The 22705-nt window shown below is 39.6% G+C and overlaps 1 protein-coding gene across 1 annotated transcript; it reads left to right on the top strand.

Moving 5' to 3' along the window:
• The first annotated feature begins 224 nt into the window (after positions 1-224).
• On the top strand, positions 225-22664 carry lrig2 (leucine-rich repeats and immunoglobulin-like domains 2). Its single transcript, XM_028576438.1, has 18 exons — positions 225-913; positions 2401-2475; positions 2597-2731; positions 3789-3932; positions 4155-4298; positions 4602-4745; positions 5045-5188; positions 7703-7783; positions 8061-8132; positions 8345-8413; positions 10561-10724; positions 11931-12242; positions 12445-12726; positions 13269-13709; positions 13843-13995; positions 16205-16345; positions 18355-18624; positions 19675-22664. The coding sequence occupies exons 1-18, from the start codon at positions 726-728 to the stop codon at positions 19905-19907; spliced, it is 3192 nt and encodes a 1063-aa protein (XP_028432239.1). The 5' UTR covers positions 225-725; the 3' UTR covers positions 19908-22664.
• Positions 22665-22705: the final 41 nt, after the last annotated feature.

The following is a 22705-nucleotide window of genomic DNA, read 5'->3' as shown; positions in this document are numbered from 1 at the left end:
GAACTGTTTTATAATTTAATTTAATGGAGAGAGAAAAACAATGACAGTTCGGAAAAAAAACTTCATTAAATGACTCAGGAGCATGGATGTCGGAGGCTACCACAAAAACACATTGGACAAAAATCCAATCAGATTCTTGCAAACGTTTGACAGGCTTAAGAACGGACCAATAGAAGAACTGGAAAATATGCTGAAAGGGGCGGGATGTAGACTATGTCATCAACTCTAGACGCTTTGTTGTTCTTGCGGGACATAGACGGAGAAAGTCATTTTTAAGTCGTTGTAAACAACCCGGGTTAAGCAAAGATACCATTTCACATGGTTCGATATAATCAAACGCCAGCCACAAATATAGTTAAACCAATGTCGGTTGGTGAAAAGTGGCGTATTTGTTGGACCAAATCAGTTCAGCATTGAGCTAGTTAGCTAGCTTTAAAGTTAGCTACTCCTGAGGGTGTCCACTGTCTAGATTGGAGCGGAAGAAATTCCAGGCACTGGGAAGAAGGGAAGAAATCTCAACTGGGATGCCTTACGCAAGTTAGGAAAAAATGTATTTTAATGTTCCGCCTGTAATCATGACACTATAAACCTGAAGCATGTGTTCGTTTGACTGATATCAAATTGCAGGAACGATTTGATGGTGGCTTTGTAATCGTTAACGTACCAGTTTAGCGAGTTAGCCACGTAGCTAACGGTACGCAGCCCTCAGTAGGAGGACATTTAAAATGGCGGAGGGCTGGCCCATTCCTTCGGCCCTTGTCTTGATTCTGTTGAGTTTGAGTGCCTGGGCTCTGGAGTCTTGTCCCGCTCCTTGCTCGTGTTCTAAAGGACAAGATGCTGTCCATATTTTGGACTGCAACAGGAAAAGGCTGTCCACGGCTCCTGTGGTCCCACCAGATGGGATAACACAAGTGTAAGTACGCAACCGGTTAGACGCAAATTGTGTTGATGTAACGTTAACGTTGGTCTTGTAACGTTACTAAATCCACAGCACTGATTTGTTGTTTCACCGAGGGATGCACCATAACATACCACGAAGATAGATTTAGGGCTACCTTCTTAACGCTACTTCCTTTATGTATATTTACTTACTTCATTTATTTATATTTATCTAGCGATAGCTAGCTGTCATTTCAAAATACACAAGTAACGTTACTAATATAATATGAGTTAAAAAGTAAACAAAAACGTATGGCCTTTAAATGTTCATGCATACAGTGCGCAGATGTATTTGTACAAATATATACATTGTACTTTGCCAAAGTTGAAGTGAATGGAAAGAATGAAAAGCCTCATGCGATAAGTGATAACGTTGTTCAATATTGAGATGTCGATGTTATTTGCGATAAATAAACCAATATTAAAGTGTAATCAGTTCTGCCTTTTTGCTGCTTTCAGTATTCTGATATAATACAACAAACTGCTTGTTGAATTGTTAAACAAATTATACATTAAATTGAATATAAACCACTAAAAAAAAGTGACAGTTACTGTACATTTTAAAGTGTAGTTTTCTACTGATATTTTCTTTCAACTAACACATACAATCTAAGTGTTCTTGGCGATACTGTATATCGCAGCCTTTCGCGATGTGTTTATTGCGCAAGTTGATATTACGATGACAATAAAAAAAAAAAAAACTATATATTTTGGGGCCCTAGTAAAACCCCCAGACATAGGTTTATTGCACATTTCCTTATTTTAATTATAAAGGCATTAGTGGAACATTTTAAGAAGAATGATCATCACATCCAAACTCCTTTTATCCAGACACAGAACTTGGACTGAAATATAAACATAACAAAATTAGATACAGTTGCCATTTTATTTTGTACACCTAGCTAAAACCAATGCAGTCTCATAACAGCCCTGCAATATCCTGCTTTTCATGAAGGTTATAATGTTCCATTTTTTTGTTGAAACCAGTAGAGAGGTGTTGACTTATGGTCCCTTTGGAGGTTGTAGTTTGTGGTGCAGTTGATTTGTATTGCATTCTTTCCCATTTAGTCTACTCTTTTTAATATGTAAAACAGTTCATCAGCACCAAGATTACAGCCTCCTAAAAGACATAGATATAATAATCTCTTTATTGAAACTGTTGGAACATCATAATCTTCATAATGGTAGCATTTGTTGCTGGGCTGTTGAATTGGAGTGCATTAGTTTTAGCTAGGTGTCTCTAATAAACTGGCAACTGAATGGAAGTATCACGCTGTGAACCTGAGTAAATTGATGAGCATTTCTAGAATGTTTGGGGAAGGAGTTGTAATCACCATGGTCTGACTGATGCAAATGGTTTTAATTTTGATGATTTAGTTTGCCCATTTCAATTATTCTGCAGCAGATTTTGTTTAGCAGACTTTTTAATATGATACTAATGTTTGTTAAATTTAATTTCAGCACCATGAATCACAATGAGCTGACTGTTCTTCCCTCTCTTGGAGATGTTTCCTCAAATATCACCTCGCTATCATTGTAAGTATCTCCTTCAGGTTTTTTAGCCTCTCTCAAAATAAGCCTCAGGCATAATATGTCATAGTAACCAGTGTCCTTATGACTTGAAAACTAATAACTGTCATATTTTTATACAATTCAGAGTCCACAATCGGATCTCAGAGCTGTTGATGCATCAGCTGCAGCCGTACGTTTCCTTAGAGACACTGGACATGACATCCAATTCAATCTCTGAGCTCAAAGTTGGATCCTTCCCCTCCATGCAGCTGAAATATCTGTAAGTAAAGTAATCATCTTCATTTAACTTATTTTCCATCAAGGAAGGTAGGAACATTGGCCCTCATTTATCAACCTAACGTAGAAACCTGCGCAGATATGAGTGCAGAAATCATCTTACGATTCATGAAATGTCCGTATCACACCAATCAGAGCGTAAGAATGGTCGTACATTGATAAATGCAGCGTCTGGAAACGATCGTCCTTTAAATATCACGCCCCAATATATTCTCGGTTTTGAGGCCTCGTCCCTACAATTTACAACATGGCGAGATGTAATCCGGCTGAGAAGCGGCACTTTTCAGAGGTGGAGATTGAAACCCTGATATCTCAGATTCATTTGATTCAACGTGTGTATTATTTGGCAGCCTGGAAACTGGTATTAAAGGCTGTAGAAAGAATGCAGAATGGAAAGAGATCCCTGATGCAGTCAACCGTGTTGCCGTGGTAAATCGGACTCCAGCTGAAGTTTATTTAATTTATACATCCTTGACATGTGTATGCTATAATCTTACTAGTAATATACAGGCTTATATTGCAATCTCTTAGGCCTACATGGTGTACCTATATTTAAATTAACACACAGTAGCAGAGTTTATGCAGTGTCTTTTTATTTTACTCATGTTTTATTCATCGTTCACATGTGGCCATTAACGACACTTTAAAAGAGAAACGAAAACCTGAAGAATAAATAAGTGTTGTGCATAGTCATGTTTCCTGTATTGAGTATCCTTGTCAAACTAACACTGCACCTTTTTTAAAAGCGAGGAATAATATCCTGTCTCGTGTTTGTGTGTGTGTGTATATATATATATATATATATATATATATATATATATATATATATATATATATATATATATATATATATATATATATATATTATAGCAGTACTATACAGTGCAAGGCATTTCCAAGTAGTAATCATATCAGAGCACAAAAGATAAGTCTGTGGCGCCTCCTTTTGTGGATATTCACATACAGAAGGTGTTACTAATGCAAACGGTCTTCTCCTTCCTGATTTTGGTCTCAAATCTTTCTGCTCTTTTATCTCAAAGGAATTTGAGTAATAACAAGATCAGCGTCCTCGAGCCTGGCTGCTTTGAAAACATCTCCAGTTCCCTGCTGGTGCTGAAGCTGAACAGGAACAGATTAGCTGTGCTGCCATCCAAAGTCTTCAAACTTCCACAGCTTCAGTTCCTGTAAGTATTGCATGATGTGTTTTTGGTGCAAAACTAAAATCATTTAAGATTTTAACAGTTGGTAGTTGGCAGACAAATTTGTGGATTTTAATTCTGTTGTAACAACTCTTAAGTAGCTGGCTGAATTTACTGTAAACCCAATTGAAAATGTTTGAGTGGCTCTAGTTTCTTTTGGTTTGAATGTACTTGGTTTAAGGAAGCTGTTCCTTACTCTCATTTTAGTGAAATGAAGCGTAACAAGATCAAGATAGTAGACAGTCTGACATTTAAAGGGATGGAGTCACTAAGGTCACTGAAGATGCAAAGGAACAGCATCACTAAGCTCATGGATGGAGCTTTTTTTGGACTTAACAACATTGAAGAACTGTAAGTACAATGTTGTAGACTCTTCTTCAGTGTGACATTAAACAGTGTGTTTATCAGCAATTGTGGAACAGTACAGTGTAACCCATTTTAAAGTAGCTATAAAGAGGTCTGTAAATGCACAAATGTAGGTGGGTTAAGGAAAACCCGAAAGTAGGAGAAAACCTCACAACTTATTCTGTATTTTCAGTATCTGTCATGACATTCGTCATGCTATTAGTCATAGATTTTCTTTCTGGCCAATTTTTCAATAAAAAACCTTTTTTCTGTAATTAGTTATTTTTGTTCATTCCATCTGTGTCTCAGAGAGCTGGAGCACAATAACCTAACAGAGGTCAACAAAGGCTGGCTGTATGGACTGCGCATGCTGCGTATCCTGCGGGTCAGCCAGAATGCTGTCGGCATCATCCGACCAGACGCCTGGGAGTTTTGCCAAAAGTTGGAAGAACTGTGAGTGTGTTTGCTTTACAGCTAAAATCCCCATGCAGCTAAGAGTCCCCACTTTCTTTCCTCAGCTCTGGGCTTTGAAATTCATTCTCTGTGCTCAGAGGAGTTATGGTATCTTGCTACAGTACTGTTGGGTGTCGGGAGCTGATTCAGTGCTGTCTTGCCTCCCAATTTTGAGAAAATGCCTCATTTTAGATAACCATAATAATAATTAATAATGTGGAGTAACATTAACATACAAGACTAGTGTTACATAAAGAACTTGGTTGAACTAATGTTTGTCAAAATCTGGTTATGTGCAGAGACTTGTCCTTCAATCATCTGACCAGACTTGAGGAGACGGCCTTCGTAGGATTAGGACTCCTGGAGAACCTGAACCTCGGAGAAAACTCCATCATCCATTTGGGAGAGGGAGTGTTCAGTGGCCTGGCAAGTCTGCGCACCCTGTAAGTGCTATGCCTCAAAGAAATCGGTCTGAAATATGTGTTACCTATTTGATCTAACAAGTGTAATTGAGCACAGTATGCAAAATATAACCCTGTTGACATGTTCTTGGCTCTGTGCATTCTCATGAAGGCTGCTGACTACAGTAGGTCCGTGTTTGTTTCACTCTTCATGTGTAGTTGTAGTCTGTTTCCCAAGTAATCCTAAGTAGTTTAGAGAAATAACAGTAGAAATTGCCAGTATTGTAAGTCTGCATCCTCTAATATAGTCTTTGTTGCGTTCTGAGCCTACTCATCATTAGTCATCCGTTAAGTCTTAAACCAAACCACCAGAATCTCTTGGTTTTGTGTCCTCTGTCGTGGCATTCGCTGTAGGCATCATGCTGATTTCAATTGAGTTGAAACTGGAAAAATCTACAGTCGGGTTCTGCTCACTCACAGGAGAAGCAAGCATAGGTCTCTTACTTTTAAATTTTAAAGCACTTGGAGCCTTATTACCATATGCAAACACCTACAATCTCAGATTTCTAAATTGAATATTTGAGAGGCAATATACTATTAATGCTGAGTCCATGTCTTCCACTGTAGCTGAGCCAGAGGCTGAGAAATGAAGGTTATTAGATTGGTTGTCAGTGTGTGTAGAGCAAGACTCCTTCTGGTCTGGGATTTGAGTTTGTTTGTTTTATAATACTTCCATCAACCAGGGATTAAATAATACCAACATATATTATGCTCAACATTTCAGTGTCTACTGAGCATGACAACAAATGACAAACAGCTCTGGCTTTGTCAGGGATGTTCTCTCTTGGGTGTTGAATACCATTTAAATATTGTGCACCGCTCTGTTTATTAAGTTAATGGGAGTTATCTCTAACAATAATGCCCTTCAACATTTATGCACCCCATATTTATGTGCCACAAAATACGTTACTTGTGAACAGGCGTATACGTCTGCTGCTTTTACCCCTTTCCATTCATGAAATGTGTGTGCTTGCAAATTATTAGATGACCAATCTAAACCATATTAACACCACCACAAAAGTTATGAAAATACTTTGTAACTAAGGCTCAGACTAGGGCTGCAACAACTAATCGATAAAATTCGATTACTAAAAAAGTTGGCAACGAATTTAATCATCGATTTGTTGTGTCGCGCAACTATTATGCAACCTAGTCGCGGAGATAAAAAAAAAAAATTGTGTTGAGAGCGGAGCAAAAGAAAAGAAAAAAGAGCAGAGCGGGGGTAGAGGAAATACGGAGAGAGACCGGAGAGACACGTAACGTTGTTCTGAAACACTCGGCGGAGGCAGAGAAATCAGTACGACCCAAGTCATCCAAGGTGTGGGAGCATTTCACACTAAATAAATCAAAAACGTGTTAATTGCAAGATAAGCAAAAGCGACACGGCATGGCACGGGCGCACCACGGTGATGAGTCAGCACCTAAAACGTAAACATGTTGGAGTCCTTGATGAGGAGGAAGTTCAACAGCAGGGTAAAGTCACTACACTATCCTACTTCTGTTCCGTTCTGAAGTGAGGAACGTACCGTCCCTCCAGTAGCTCTTCTGGTGCTGCTGTTTACTAGTTATCCAGCTGACTAGCATGACAAGCTAGCGTTAGCTCGGTAATAACAGTAATAAAGCAGGGGTGGTATAGTTTGCAAGACTAAATACACGGTTTTATTCACTCGCCTTTTTTAGCCCATTAATTTTTCAATCTGTTGTCATGTATATATTATGTGCTTTGTCCCATATCAGTTATTGTTGACAAATATAATAGTGTGTGGTGTATAAACAAACTTAACTTGCACTTACTACAATGATGGTAATAATTTAATGAATAAGTGTCTGTCTGTCTGTCTGTCTGTATCTGCTATTTGGGTTACTTACCTTTACACAACTATTAACTAAAACAACAAGTATGTATGTATTGAGTTGATGTAAATTAATGCTTTTTTTTTTTTTTTTTTTTTTTTATCGGATTCATCGATTAATCGAAAAAATAATCGACAGATTAATCGATTATTAAAATAATCGTTAGTTGCAGCCCTAGCTAAGAATATTGGCCTAATTAAGCAAGTGTGCTTTCGTCATTGTACATTTACCTGCAGAGTCAGAAGTGTTGGTAAGGGAGGAGCTCATTATTTGCCGCGCAGACTTCCGCTTAAGCCACTGAGCTGCAACGAGAAAGGGGTCATTTTTGGGAGCTTGACCATCCTGGGAGCATTCATAGGAGACGGGAATTGAAGAGTGTAACCAGGCATGATGAAAGAGAAACAAAAGGGCCCATGACCATCCTGTAAACACAAGGCCTCTCTGTGTTTCCAGTGGACCCATGAACTGTCCCACTGCTAAACCGAGCCAATTAATTTTCCCTCCACAGCCACAGTGCAGATAATGTGTCCTCTCTGTGGTCTTCTTTAAAAACAAAACAAAAACTTTGCAGGAGGAGTCCTCACATCTTCAGTCTGTGTAGTGTGTGCTTAATATCTAAAAATGTGTCTCTTTGTTTTTCAGGGATATCCGCAATAATGAAATCTCCTGGGCCATTGAAGACTCCATTTGTGTGTTTAATGGAATGAAGAAGCTGAACACACTGTGAGAGCACTCAGATTGTTCACATATCAATAGATGGGAATATTGACAGATTTATAATAAAGTAAAATATCTTGGATTTAGAATTCTTTTTTTTATTGTATTTTATTTTTTTTTTATTCTAAATTCTGTGTCAGTGTCCCAGACACTGTTTCTGGGGAGAAATGTTTCTTGATAATGTGAAGTTTTAATCAGATAGGTCTGTTTGTACTTTATAGGTTTTATTGTGCTGTGAAATTTATTCCTCAAGTTTATTCTTCTTATTTTTTTTTTTTTTAAGGATCCTACAGCAGAACAAAATCAAATCAATCACTAAGAAAGCGTTTGAGGGCCTGGAGGAGCTGGAGCACCTGTGAGTAAAGCCATCGCACACCCCCGTTACGCCCCACAGTTATACTCATCGTGTCTCAGAGGGATCTCTTGTTATTGTTGAATGATTCAAAATAGAAGGCTTTTTTTATCACTGTGCTGCTGCTGTTGTCTTATGCTTGTGAGATGTGATGCCATTTTGATCAAATCACATTGTGATCAGGTATGTCTAATCCATATTTCTGTCCACTGCAGGGACCTCAGCAAGAATGGCATCATGTCGATACACCCCGAGGCGTTGTCCCATATAAAGCTCAAAGTGTTGTGAGTAGACACTACATGAATCTTAAAGCACATTTGGAAGCCAGCTTTTCCATGTTATTGTTGTTTCTTTGACTGATTTAACAATATTACTTTCATAAAAAAAAGGATTTATAATGTCCTGGCTAACGCCGCCATGCTAACCCTGCTAACTGTTAACGTTACCGGGCAGCCCATTGTTGTTTATAGCGTGTAGCCTCTTCAGTGGCTGGAGCCGACAACGGTGAGTTATTTTAAGCCACGAGAGGGGGGCTGTAAATCGGAAAGAGGGGACTGTGAGTTTGCAGTGTGTTTAGCGATTGTTGCCGTAATTCTAAGCCAATGAAGGGTGTTCCGTCGGCAAGGTAGTGGTATTTTTAGCGTTTCGTATTGTAATTCTAAGCCGAGGAAGTGTGCCTTACTGGCGTGTGGAGAGGACAGTGAGGTTGTTGTGTTTTTAGCGGTTCATACTGTAATTTTAAGCCGAAAAAGTGTGTCTGTCAGTTGGTTACAGAACTCCGCGTGAGCACGGGCTTTTATGACTGTCAATATAGCCAGCATCTACCGTTAGCTACTCCGCTGTGCTGTGGAGTAATGTCTGGCTATGTGAGACTAGCATCTACCGTTAGCTACTCCGCTGTGCTGTGGAGTAATGTCTGGCTATGTGAGACTAGCATCTACCGTTAGCTACTCCGCTGTGCTGTGGAGTAATGTCTGGCTATGTGAGAAAAGCGTCCAGCTACATTGTTGTGAATGCTGCGGTCTCAGCCTGGCAACCTCTGTGAACTTTGAGTCTGGGCAGGAGGGGGCGGGGGAGACGACTCTCCAGTATTTTGAATTGGTAGTGCAGTAACTATTTTAACCGCTAGCTGCCAGTATTACACACAATATTACATATTGCACCTTTAAGTAATACTACAATTAAAATAATTATGTAGTTTCTATGAAGAAGATAAATTGTAACCTACTATAGCTTTAGTAATGAATGGACAGGAGCACTAAAACTTTACTTTTGAGCCTTTCGTCCCATTCAGTGTTTAAAATGAGGTGTAATTGCGGAAACATTAGATTGTTGTCTTACCAAAAACGTAAATGTATTGGCGCAGTTGGACAAGCAGAGATATTTTGATTTGCAGCATCCTCATCCTTTTCTTTAGGTCAGCTGTCTCTCCTTCCTGTGAGGAGAGACAGTGGAAATGTTAAGTCTCCTGGCTGTTTTTGAGGTTTTGATCAGCCCATCTTAGGAGTGTCTCAAGCATTGGCTAACGAAATGCCCCAGCAGCTATCAAACTCAGTAAATATATCATGACTCTAGTCATATTAATTAGTCTGTTGCTTTAATAGAATATAACACTATTTGCTAGGCGAGGGGATAACGTGGCTTTGCCTGATAACTTAGCTACAGGAACATAATGGTTACGCCCCTGTAATTAAGATTTATATTAGGTTTAAGTGTATTAAAACATGATTGGGGAGGCGCTGTTAGGGTTGTCTTTTATTAAGATAATTTAAAGGTTGCTTTTACACTTGTAATTCAGCTCCATTGGTTGGTTGATATTTTTTTGGGGTTTGAAAATGAAAACCCTGATATATGACTTGGATAGTGGCCATGTTTAAATGATCCTTACCCCCTTTCTATATAATGAATTTTGATCATTCACAATGTTTTTTTTATTTTTATGGCTGTGTATTATTGCTTGTTGTCTGTAGTTTGTATTTTTGGGTTTCTAGTGGGATTGTATTTATGCATCTGAACTGCTACAGGTGTGGCATTTTATAAACTAACTGTTCGGTTTATCAATAACCATTCCTTCGGGGTTCAGAGGAACAAGGTGTTTTTTTAGCAAGAATTTGTCACACATTGCAAACAGGCACCCCAGAGCTTTGTTTTCATGATATTTGGTATAACAACAATACAGCAATTCTTGCATGCTCACTGTCACTGTTACTTAAGCAGCACTTGATATGTTGTCATAGTAGGTAATAGCCCTGTTTATATTATTTAGGTACTTCACTTTTAAGCAAGTAAAAGCAAGTCTGCTTTTCTAAAAAAAGTAAATCATTAATCGCTTATTGGAAATCCTTTTATCCCTACAGCAGTTTGCGGATTCCATCATCTTATTTTAAAATGACTCTTCTCACGTCTTCCTTCATTACCTTTCTGTCCTCAGTGTCCTGAACACGAGCAGCCTGCTGTGTGACTGCCACATGCAGTGGTTGGGGCCTTGGCTGACTGCCAGCCAGTTCCAGCAGTCGGTCTCTGCTATCTGTGCTCATCCTGCCAGCCTACTTGGTCACAATGTCCTGTCCATCAGCCCGGAAAAGTTTGTTTGTGGTCAGTACAGATTATAATTTTTTTTTTTTGGGTTTTAAATACTGTTCCCAGTCTTATCCATTACAGGTACTCTTCAGTCAACACAATGAACAAATGTTTGTTGGTGTGGGATTGTTGTATACTGGATTATTAGGGGCCGAGCTTCTTCTTCTTTGTCTTCTTCATCTTCATCTTCTTCATCTTCTTACGAAAACTCACCAAACTTTGCACATAAGTCCAGTGCTATGCTAAACTTAATCAGTGTGATTTGTGTGCTGATGGTGGCGCTACAACAGCCATCTAAACTTAAAAAATTAGCAACAAATCAGCCCTTCATGCTACAACGTCGCAACTTATGCCTAACTGTAGCCCCAGTTGAGCAAAAACTATGCTCTGCTGTTACCTTGTAGCAATTTTGAAGTCCATCACTCTACTTTTTGCAAAAACGTCAGCGTTTGCCTTTGGACCTGAAGATTGCGAGTTCACAATGTCACATCTTATATATAATCAGCCATCGGGCTTTTGGAAACCCCTGCAAGTTTAAAATGCTTGGCCCCGACCATCGCTGCGGAGCAGCTATAATTACAATGTGTATTTTATTATAACCGCTTGATTGAGCACATGATAGTTTTAATTGTAAATTAGGCGTGACTGGTTGTAAATTTGTATATTTTAATGTTTTGTATTTTGCTTGCATGGAATTTTTATTGTGTTAATGACCTGTTAAGGGACTACGGGCGGAAAATAGCACTTGTGCTACAACCTGGCACAATGCATCTCTCCTTGTTTTTATACAAGGTTAATGTTAACTTGTGCATTGTCCCTGTTTAAATAAAATTAATCTGAAAGAATCTGAAAGCTCATTATGTCACTCTGGAAGTTTTGTTAACAGATTTTATAAACTTCAATTTCATAACCAGTTGCACAAAATGTCTGGAACACTGGCATATACAGTGGTTGGGTCCTAATAGATCCCAAGCTGACCACCATGTTGCCCTTCCTGTCCTTTTGCCTGAAGAAGACCCAGCCGGTTTGAGACGTTGCCTTTGCATTAAATATGGCAGTTTAAAGCAGTGTCGCGGACATTACATTTTTTCCCTTCTTGTTTTGGCATACTTTATGTTGAACACCAACTAATATACATTTCAGTTAAGAGGTCTGTTGTAAAAATCAGGCTTTTTCTAACTTAGGAAAATGCTGAGTTTCTCTGTCCTTGCTCCTTCACAGATGATTTCCCCAAGCCTCTGATCTCAACTCACCCAGAGACTCATGTGGCACTGCGGGGGAACAACGTGACTCTGAGCTGCGTTGCGTCCAGCAGCAGTGATTCGCCAATGACAACAGCTTGGCGGAAGGATGGGGAGGTGCTGTATGATGCAGAAGTGCAAAACTACGCCCGGTACCAGGAGGGAGAACTGATCTACACCACTGTGCTTCACCTCCTCAATGTCAACTTCACTGATGAGGGACGCTACCAGTGTGTGGTCTCCAATCACTTTGGTTCCAACTACTCCAACAGGGCCAAGCTTACGGTCAATGGTGAGGATGATTTTTTGTCAAAGAATGTGATTGCCAAGGATTGCAAGCCATATATTTTTCTTTTTTTCTGTATTTTATTTTCTGTAAGCTATAAAGTGCTGGTCTTGCCAGTATACTATACACTTTGGGTATGGCTTATATCATTTTATATCTATATTTTATGTCTGTCCCACCCTTGACTTTCTGTTGTCTTATCTTTCAGAGCTGCCATCCTTTCTTAAGACTCCCATGGATCTGACAATCCGGACTGGGACTATGGCCCGGCTGGAGTGTGCTGCTGAAGGCCATCCATCACCCCAGATTGCTTGGCAGAAGGATGGAGGCACTGACTTCCCTGCTGCCCGGGAGCGCAGGATGCACGTGATGCCAGATGATGACATCTTCTTCATTGCTAACGTGAAGACGGAAGACATGGGAGTGTACAGCTGTACAGCTCAAAATGCAGCTGGCAGCCTGTCTGCAAACGCTACTCTCACTGTCCTGGGTGAGTCACCCACCTGATCAAAGGAGCACGTTACTGATGTTTAATTTCCTTGGTATTTTCAGAGTTACTCTGCTCAAATCTGCTCATCTTTGTCTGTCACTCATTACACACCCCTGTTTTTGTTTTTCCTCATTGGCAATTTTAACTAATAACCATGTAAATGCAAACCTTATTATACTATGTCCACGGACTATATTTAAATCTGAATGATTGAACCGTCTATGACACAACTGTTACATCGCAGTTCTTAATAACTGTGCTTCTGAGATTTGATTAGGCTATACAATGGTAAATAATTAATGACAGTTTGTAATCAAGGCTTAAAGGAGAGCTATTATACTCCAGGTTCATGCTTTTTTCATAATATCTTTTGTTCCTTTTCTACTAGAACATTTGCACGCATTAATATAAAAAAAAAACCCACAAATTTACTCAAAATAACAAACCTGACCTTGTAGACATCCATCTAAACAGTTTGACACACACGCCACTGGGATTATCCTTATTAAATAAAAAAATCAATGAATCCTTTTCTCTTCCAGAAACTCCATCCTTCATGCGGCCGCTGGAAGACAGAACTGTGGCCCGTGGTGAAACTGCCGTGCTTCAGTGTATAGCTGGAGGCAGCCCAGCTCCTCGTCTCAACTGGACCAAAGATGACGGGCCTCTGGTACTCACCGAGCGCCACTTCTTTGCTGCAGCCAACCAGCTCCTCATCATAGTCGATGCTGGTCCTGCTGATGCTGGGAAATACACCTGCATCATGTCTAATACTCTGGGAACAGAACGTGGTCACATCTACCTCAGCGTCTCACCATCACCAAACTGTGATACCGGCTCGGGATACGACCAGGACGGCTGGACCACCGTGGGCATTGTGGTGATTGTGGTGGTGTGTTGTGTGGTCGGGACCTCGCTGGTCTGGGTCATTGTAATCTATCACATGCGCAGGAAAAGTGAGGACTACAGTATCACCAACACAGGTCAGCAGTTTAGACACATAGCCATCTGTGATATAAAATAAACCCAATAATGGCGGCTTTTTGGAAAACATGAAATGTGTTTATTTCACAGAACTCCATAGCGTGTAACAAAATGTGTCTCTGTGTGTTCCAGATGAGATGAATTTGCCAGCAGACATTCCCAGCTACCTGTCCTCTCAGGGTACTTTGTCAGAGCCTCAGGAAGGTTACAGTACCTCTGAGGCAGGCAGCCACCAGCAGCTCATGCCTCCTCTCTCCAATGGATACGTCCATAAGGGCACAGATGGTGCGTAATCTTCTTTTATATTTGGTGAATTCCACTATGTTTGATTCTGTAACACTAACTGTTTTTTCTTTCGGATGAGGTTATTTTTTGTTTTCTTGTGATCAGGAGTAATCATTTTGTGATATCTATAACAAGCTTTGGTTTATCATGATGACATGATATGTATGTCCTGATCTTGGCATAACAAGTAAGGTATTCTTGCATAACACGAGCACACATGAAGTGTATAGTAATCATCTATGAACTGCAATCATAAGGTAATCTCTGCTATGATCATTACACACTCTTGGGCACGGTTACATTGGCATTGTGATCACAAGAAAACAAAGCATCACAAATATTACTAGAGACCGTCTTGCGATGCAATCACACCCAAAAATTGGGCCATGGGCGTAAATTGGAGGGGCCAATGCCCCCTTCCCTACTTTTGGTGCCATGCTTGGACCACACCCATCTTTGAACTCTGCCCTCATTTTGATCTCAACTACAAACCTGTACATTTTCGTGACTTCATCTTGCAGAGTTGACGCTATCACGTTGACAAAATCTGGCCACAGACTACAGTAGGTGTCTCCAAGACCCTGTTTGGATGCCATGATGACACACACACACACACACACACACACACACACACACACACAGACACAGACAGACTTAACATGCTGAAAACCGCACCAGCGTCGTCGTCGCGGCTGGTAACAAAATTGTGTGACCACAAGAAATCAAATGCATAAAGATTAGGGCTATCAAACGATTCATTTTTTTTAATTGCTGAATTTCTATAGTTGTGATTAATCACATGTTTTATCACATGATTAAAATTCTATTATTTTGCATTTCAGAACAGTTTTCAAGTACATATTAACAATGGAAAGCAATTCTTACCAGTGTATCTTGACTGGGAATCAAATGAATGCAAAGAAACTTACTTTATGAACTTGACTTTAAGATTAGTATCAGTTTATTATTTATTTACTGTAAACAAAAGGAAAAAAAAGAAGGGTATTAAACAACTTGTTTATTGTTAAGGTCATGGTCAAAATTAAAGATTTAATAATAATATAATAACTAAAACAATAACTTATTTCACCAGTAAATTGCTGTTGAACGACAAAAACAACCACCAGATGGAAAATGGTATTTTACAATTACTGTGAACGCACCACGAGGCTACCTGTTTTAAGTGTGTTGTTTAATTCCGACAACGGCAGCTGCTGCGCTGCAGAGTCCCGGTGTTGGAATCCTCTACAGTGAAATACAGTCACAGTTTACACTGTTTGTTAACGTTAGCTGTCAGCATTTTAACCGTGTTTAATCCAGCTGCTAGCTTAAGGTAGGCACTGAAATTTCCGTTCTTATTTGGTCTCGTTACTACCGTTTAGGTCGGCATGTTTCGGTACCCAACCCTACTTACCAGAGTCAATATAGTGTACAGTAACTTCTAAATAATTTTGATTACTCACTGACATCCAGTGATCACCGGTTGATGAGACAGCGTTTGCACTTTGGTTTCAACAACAGGTCGGCGAGTAGCACTCTGCAAAATAGTGCTTTGCCTGAGCCCGCTAGCATCAACCTGAGTCACGTTAACTGTATTATGCTTAGCTCGTAGCTGGTAGCTCAAGCTTGACGTGCTTCGGTGATATTTTAATTCGGCTTTACACAATGTGCATATGGCTTTCGACTTGTCTACGAGCCGTCCGGGAGTTTTTGGAAAATAAAAAGCGCCGTTCAGAATTGTGTTGCTGCTGCATTTCTCCATCCTACCTGCAGCCTACAGCAGGAGGATGTGTTAGGAGGAATTGTGACAGCTTGATGATAAGTAAAGGTGCGGCAAAGGGTCAAAATAGTAGCCTACAACGTGAAGCAGAGTGACGTGAAAATAAATGTATAAATGGTGGCATGCAATTTAAAAAAATAAAAATAAAAAAAAATAAAAAATTAACGCATTATGCTTAGCCCTTAATCGCAACGCGATTAACGCGTTAATGCTGACAGCCCTAATAAAAATGCACCGCATCTGATATGGAAAAACAAACAAACATCAAATTTCTTTAAATAATTCAGTATAAATAAATCCCAGCTTCTTGGATTTACTTTTCAGGATTCAAAGGTTTCCTATGCCCGTTAGGTTCTTGTTTCTGCTTTTGTTTTTCGGATCACATCCCTGCAGAAATGAGACACTGACTAATTATCATGTGTGTCCCAGGTGTGTGTTATGGAGACACGGGCAGCGAGGTGGAAACGGAGGGGAATGGCATGCTGCACTGCAGGGTTGGCTCTTTGTTCACTGGCCGTAGCAGCTTTCACCCTGGAGAGCCCCGCGAGGGACTAGTTGGACTCTCCACAGGTTGGTGTCATTCTACACACAATGTGGTTTATATTTATTTTTAAAAGATTGGATTTTTTTTTCTTCTGTATTCTTAGTGTTCAGTCCAGATGTTAGTTTTTTTTCGTGTCTAAAGGATTTGGAAACAATAGCTATGCCTTTTTACTCATCCTTTCAACTTGTCTAGTATTTACGTAGATGTGTAATAAGGTTGAAGTTATTTTCTTAAGTATATCATTTAATTTTGATATAATAACCTATGAACTAATTAAGATGAAATGCATACTACCTAATCAGGTCAGGATGCTCAAAATAATTGCAGCAGTATGCGCATGTGATGATGGACACAATTTAAAAATGAAAATCTTTAATGGCACCTCTCATACACACAACTAATTTCAAAATGCCGACAATTAAACAAAGCTAAAATGTTGAAACGTGTTTAAAAAGAGGAAGTAAAATAACAGTTATGTTTCAACAACATAACCTCTTAAAGTATGTTTTGTATGCAGATCCCCAACAGTGTGAAACAGTAAACAAGGGTTTCCCCTAGATCAACTGCATTGGACGGGTGGCGAGAGGCTAATAAGAAATATAAACATTACAAAGTTAGAAATGTAGCAATTTCAAGGTTTACGTTTATCAGTCATTGTCAGGATTTTTCTTTTCCGGCAAACTTTAAATGATTAAATAATTTTCCTCACAATTTTGTGGGACACAGCTAACATGTTTTATATTTCCTGTAAATATACGGTAATCCAATGACTCTATTTCCATATGTCTTTGGTATATGCTCTATATTTAAGACCTTATTTTGAAAATCAGAAAGAAAATCAGATATACAGTGGCACTCGTAAGTTTATGAGCCCATGCTAAAATTGACTAAAAAGAGGAATAAAAAAAATCATCTTTTGGAAAGTGATCTAAATGCCTTAATTAAAAAAATTAGGAAAAATCAGACCTTTTTAAGGACATCAATTTTCTTTGCGAATGAATAATGTATCGTAAATAAATAAATGTTCTTCCTTAATATACAGGGGGATAAGTAAGTACGCCCCTATGTTAAAGCAGATTTGTATTTTTAAAGGCCAGTTATTTTTATATTTTATGGATCCAGGATACTATGCATCCTGATAGAGTTCCCTTGGCCTAGCTTAGTACAGATCCTGGAGGTAACCGGTTCCAACAAGCCTACTCCTCCCCAATAAGTGACAAAATAATGCCAACATTTTCCTATTTACATGTTGTGATTTCTATAGTCACAGGGTGTACAAATAACAAGGGCACATGAGACACAGCCATCTTCTAACCGTATACAAACTGGGAACTATATTCTCAGAAAGGCAAAGCACTGCTACTTCTGCTACTTGGGCGGAGTGATTTCCTCGCAGCACACGAGAAGCCCCGTGGTGAGGAGCAGAGAGTAACAGCGGTGCTTTGTTGGCGTTATTTTGTCACTTATTGGTAGCAGTAGGCTAGATGGAGCCGGTTACCTCCAGGATCTGTGCTAAGCTAGGCTAGCGGTGGGGGCGTCAGACAGAGTTACAACATGCACGGAGATGAGAAGGGTGTGTATGGACTTATCTAACTCTGGCGGATACGGTGAGTAAGCTAAAGTCCCAATAAGTCGGCGTGTTCCTTTTTAAGTTACATTATTTTCAAGTTCAATTCTTAATAACTATATATTTACTATTATAAAAACAAATGAATGAAATCAATATAATAGTAGGGAAACACTGGGAAATTGAAATTTGAAATGAAATTCCAGATCTCGAAAAAGGCATGGAAAACAAAGACAATATGAAATATTTTTTGTTCTATTATGAAACCAATGAATACACAGAGTGTAGTTGTTTTACATGAAATCCATATATGGTGAGAATAATTTGAAGTAATCAGGCGATTAAGTGTTTCTAAGGCCTTTTCCCAGTTGCATCACGCTGATCAAGTCTCCAAATGGTAGGTATGGTCTGGAACAGGTTTGAAAAACATATGGAAAAGGTATCAAGATGCATATTCTTTCTGGCCAGGTGGTGCAGGTCCTCTGGTCATCTGCTCCGACTGCTACGACAACGCAAACATCTACTCTCGCACCCGGGAGTACTGCCCCTACACCTATCTGGGGGAGGACGACCCGCTGGACAGGACTCTACCGGGCCTGAAGGAGAGCTTCAGCGAGCATGCCCAGCACGAGGACACGGCACTGGAGAGCTTCATCAGCAACCTGGACTCCTCCGTCTTTCTCACCTCGCACGACAAAAGGTTGAGCAGCCACACTCCCCCGGAGCATTATGCTAATGGTGAGACTTGGAAACAGAAATGTTGCCTTTCAGAGCAAGGTAGTGACATCATCCTTTGTCTAGTTGCCAGCTATCGTGTCCTACCTGCTGAGGTGTTTTTGGGTAACACGTTGATTTTCACCCTTCTGTAGCTTCGTACTGGTTAGGGTTAGAATACTGGTTAGCTGATTGGATAAACAATCTATCACCACCTATGTTGGTGATAGACGAGCCAAATCAACCAATCAGATCAAACTCTTGCCGAAACCAGTCGGTAGAAGAGCAAAAACATCTTTTCCTCCGAGAAAAGACTCCAGTGCTGTTTTTTGCTCTTCTTTCAATGAAGGAATACTTTCTAATTTGGATAAAACTTACGTGATAGCTGCGCTCATCTCATCCGTGGAAGCTGCCATGTTGTTTAGACTAACCGTCGCTTCTCGTTGTATCACTGCTAAACCCGCCTCAAAACCATCCCTGATTGATCGGTCGTTTGGCGAACGGCTCCAAATTTTCTCTATCTCAAGATGCCAGACTGATCTGCCAGTGGAAAACTGGAGCTCGCAAGGTCAGGATGGTCTCACGAGGCTAGCTACCCCCCACCCCTCCAAAACAGTAGGATTTTGTAAAATATGTCCTCATTTCTGTGGCTGTTATAAATCTTGCAAATGCTCAGGCAAGTTATCTCTTAGCTTGCCTGTATATACATATAAACACTGAGGTCACTGATTTACTCAAGCCAGATAAGAGATTTCCCACTTAACTGGTAAACTCATTAAGGATTGTATTTATTATAGATATTGATCTTCCAGATATGATCTAGCCAATTTAGATACATAGAGGCTTGTTATGAAGGTTGACGGTCGATATAGGGCTGAAATAAATTATTATTTTCAATTACTTTTTGATTAACAGTTGTGATTGTTTTACATTGTTGGACATTAAAAAAAAGAGTGTAAAAGACCTTCAATCTTGTTTTGTCTAACCAACACTCTCAAAAATCGACAGGTTTTCAAGTTGTGTGGATATAAATTTTTGTGTATTATGAAGTATTATGTTTTCCTGTCTTTGCAGATTCTCTCAGCAGGTCCTTCTGGGATGAAGGGGAAGATCCGTCCTCGAAACCCCCAACAGGCGCATCCCAGCGCCCAGTAACAGTACACAGGACACCACCTCTGGCTTCCGCTGCCGACGGGGCAGAGGAACAGAGCGGGGCAGAGGCAGACTTCTTTTCCAGCCAATTAACACAGGACCACAGAAGTGCCTCTAACAGGACTAACCCTCAGGAGCATCCTGCTCCCACATAAGTCCTTTCACTCCGCCCACGTTCTGCCTCTGACTCCTCGTTGCTGCACCCCCACCTCCCTTCACCCACTACCTCCAAAGAGACTCCTTACATTCTGCCAAAGATGCTCTCTTGTATGTTTACATTCCCCTTTCGCTCAAGAGGACATACTATCGTTCTCCACAGTGGAGAAAACCGATGCGTCAAGACTGGAGCAACGGACCATTGATTAAATGGACCTCCTCCTTGACCCCTCTGCAGGACCCTCTTCTTCCACGTCCCTCACTTTTCTTTGTTCTCTTTCTAGAGAAAGCTATGAATGTATGCTTTAAAGAGCCATGTCGGAGGCTGCCGCGAGAGGAGGCCACGACATGGTCGAGTCTTTACAAGCTCTCTCTCCTCCGTCCCTGCTGCTGTGGGGCTGAAATGTTGTGCCAGTGGACGTCACACTGGCAGTTTTGTCTCATCATTCCTCGTGCAGACACCTGTTTGAGCAGCCTACATGAAATTCAAACTACCTTTTCCCAAGTGGGGGAAATGGATGTTAAAACAGCTGACAATTGTTGTTCCCTGACCAGCAGTTTGTGGTTGTTTTAATATAGGAAAGAAAATATGTCCTACATTCCCACTGCCATCCTGACAAAACTGACTCAACACTATGCTATCTGGACCGTGACCCCAAAATGCGGTGTATATTATGAATATATCCTATATCATCTTTATCTGATCTTGTGTTTTTTTTTTTGTCCTATGTCAAACGCAATTGCTAATTCCTTAATTTTATGTCTTTGTAATGATAAGCAGTTTGGAGAGAAAGCGTACAATTTCTTTTGCACATGTGACAATCATGGTTTTGCTGGCTATTTTCTAATGGTTGTCTGTTGGATGGCCTTTTTAGCAAGCATTTTCAGTAACCTCGATCAGGTGATATTATGGCTTATATACAGTATGCACTGATTTGTTTTCCCCCTTTATCCTATCTTCTAGGCACTTAATTTAATGGTGGTAAACTTTGTTATGCAGTGTGCATGCCTTTTTTTTAAATTGTGATCATCACAGTTTTATCTCAAAAAGCTCATGATCCTTTCGTGGATATATTGATTAAGCCTAGATTTTCACTTGGGACTGTGAAAAATGAAAATGTATTGTATTATTTTATATATGTATGTATGTATGTATGTATGTATGTACATAAGGCTAGTAATCTATTGAATTCCATGTTTTACTAGTCCATTTGCAGAAAGGTTTGAGACATAAGCTGCAGTAATTTTAAGCTTCTTCATGTTATGCCTTTTATTGACATAGCGTTATCCTGAAGTTTTAAGCTCTTTGTTCAGGGAACAAGATGAACACCTTTTTCTTGAGAAATTAGTGTAATTTTCCTCCTTACATTAAGACAGTGATCAAACTGTTCCGTTTCCACGTCTGCTATTAAATTGCTTTGAGGATTTGGAAATGTAAATGCCTCTCGTGTGAAAGAACGTGGTCTCGTTTAATCAGATTTGAGGTCATGAGTTGTCCTTAAAAAAATATTTATATATGTGTATAATTTATATTAAGCAAATTACATTCAGTTGTCAGTTTCATAGGTACACCAATCTAGTGCACTCTTAATACAGCAATCTAGAAATCCAACCTTCATTACGGTTTTAGAAAGGTGTTGATTCAACTTTATGGTTATTTTGGAGGATGTTTGTGGTGCTGTTGAATTGTAGTTTGTATTGAGTTATACCAAAAGGTGCTTCAATTATTTGAATGTAATACAGTTCAGCAGCACCACAACCTACTCAAATAATCAGCACCGCTCTGAAACCGATTCAACAAAAACTGAACATTAAAACCTTTTTATGAAGGTTGGATTTATTTCAGGACTGTTGTGTCGCACTCCAATAGCTTTAGCTTGGTGTACCTAATAATCTGGCAACTGAGTGATATACTCCATTGACATGATGTCTGACAACAATATTTGAAAGTTTATTTTTGTTATTGTCATTTCTGGTATGTTGATAATCTGTACTGCTACTTTCTGCTCTTTAATTTTTGGAACAAGAAAGGATTTGTCATGTTCCTTTTCACTTTTTTTTTGCAGTGGTACACAGGAGTTCAGATGCAAAAAAAAATCCAAAATGCTGAAAAGTTGCAAATGTGTGATGGTGTAGCTTGATGCTATATTTTGTAATGTCACAAACGACATGAATCGCATGTCATTCTTGCACTCTTTTGGTTCTAACTTGTTTTCATATTTTAGCAATCCTCAGCTTGCCTTTTTAATTACCACACCAGCACATTCCAAGCTTCTTCCTCTGAATTTTGGCATTACCAAGCTCAAAAAAACCCAACATGCCTGAGTTTGTCTGTTTTTAAAGCAGATGTTTGTTTTCTCCTTGCAGAGGTCGATGTCATGCCCCCTTTGAGCGATTTTGAGAAATTCAAATTAAAAAAAACTTGTAGTGATAAGTCCTCCTAATGGAGCTACATGTAGGGGGGGGGGGCATACATCACTTCCCAGATCAATACTTTTTGCCAACACAGCATAACATAATGTGCATTTGTATTGTTTTATTCTCTGAACGTCCTTATATGACTTTATACCAAAGTTTAGCAGTAACTGCTCTGGCAATATCCAATGCTGCTTTTTTTTGTATTGTTCTAGTTTTGCATCTTGTTTCCAATAGTATTTTTGGACCTTGTTTACCTGTACATTCTGTAAAGCATGTCTCGAGAGCCTTTTTGTTACATAGCCATTACTCTGACATTAAACATGAATTCTGATAGTTTGCTTTGGATTGTGAATGTCCGTCCCAACACTTCTCAGGTAGA

Source organism: Perca flavescens, chromosome 4 (assembly GCF_004354835.1).
Source record: "Perca flavescens isolate YP-PL-M2 chromosome 4, PFLA_1.0, whole genome shotgun sequence".
In the NCBI taxonomy this organism is placed as follows: domain Eukaryota; kingdom Metazoa; phylum Chordata; class Actinopteri; order Perciformes; family Percidae; genus Perca; species Perca flavescens.
Note: the sequence above shows the minus strand (reverse complement) of the source record. Positions and strands in the feature narration are given on the sequence as shown.

Bases quoted from the DNA above. Each gene is read 5' to 3' on its own strand.
- lrig2 (XM_028576438.1), top strand. From the start codon at position 726: ATGGCGGAGGGCTGGCCCATTCCTTCGGCCCTTGTCTTGATTCTGTTG. The intron at 2,476-2,596 runs GTAAGTATCTCC...TATACAATTCAG, and splicing joins AATATCACCTCGCTATCATT to AGTCCACAATCGGATCTCAG. The intron at 10,725-11,930 runs GTCAGTACAGAT...GCTCCTTCACAG, and splicing joins CCCGGAAAAGTTTGTTTGTG to ATGATTTCCCCAAGCCTCTG.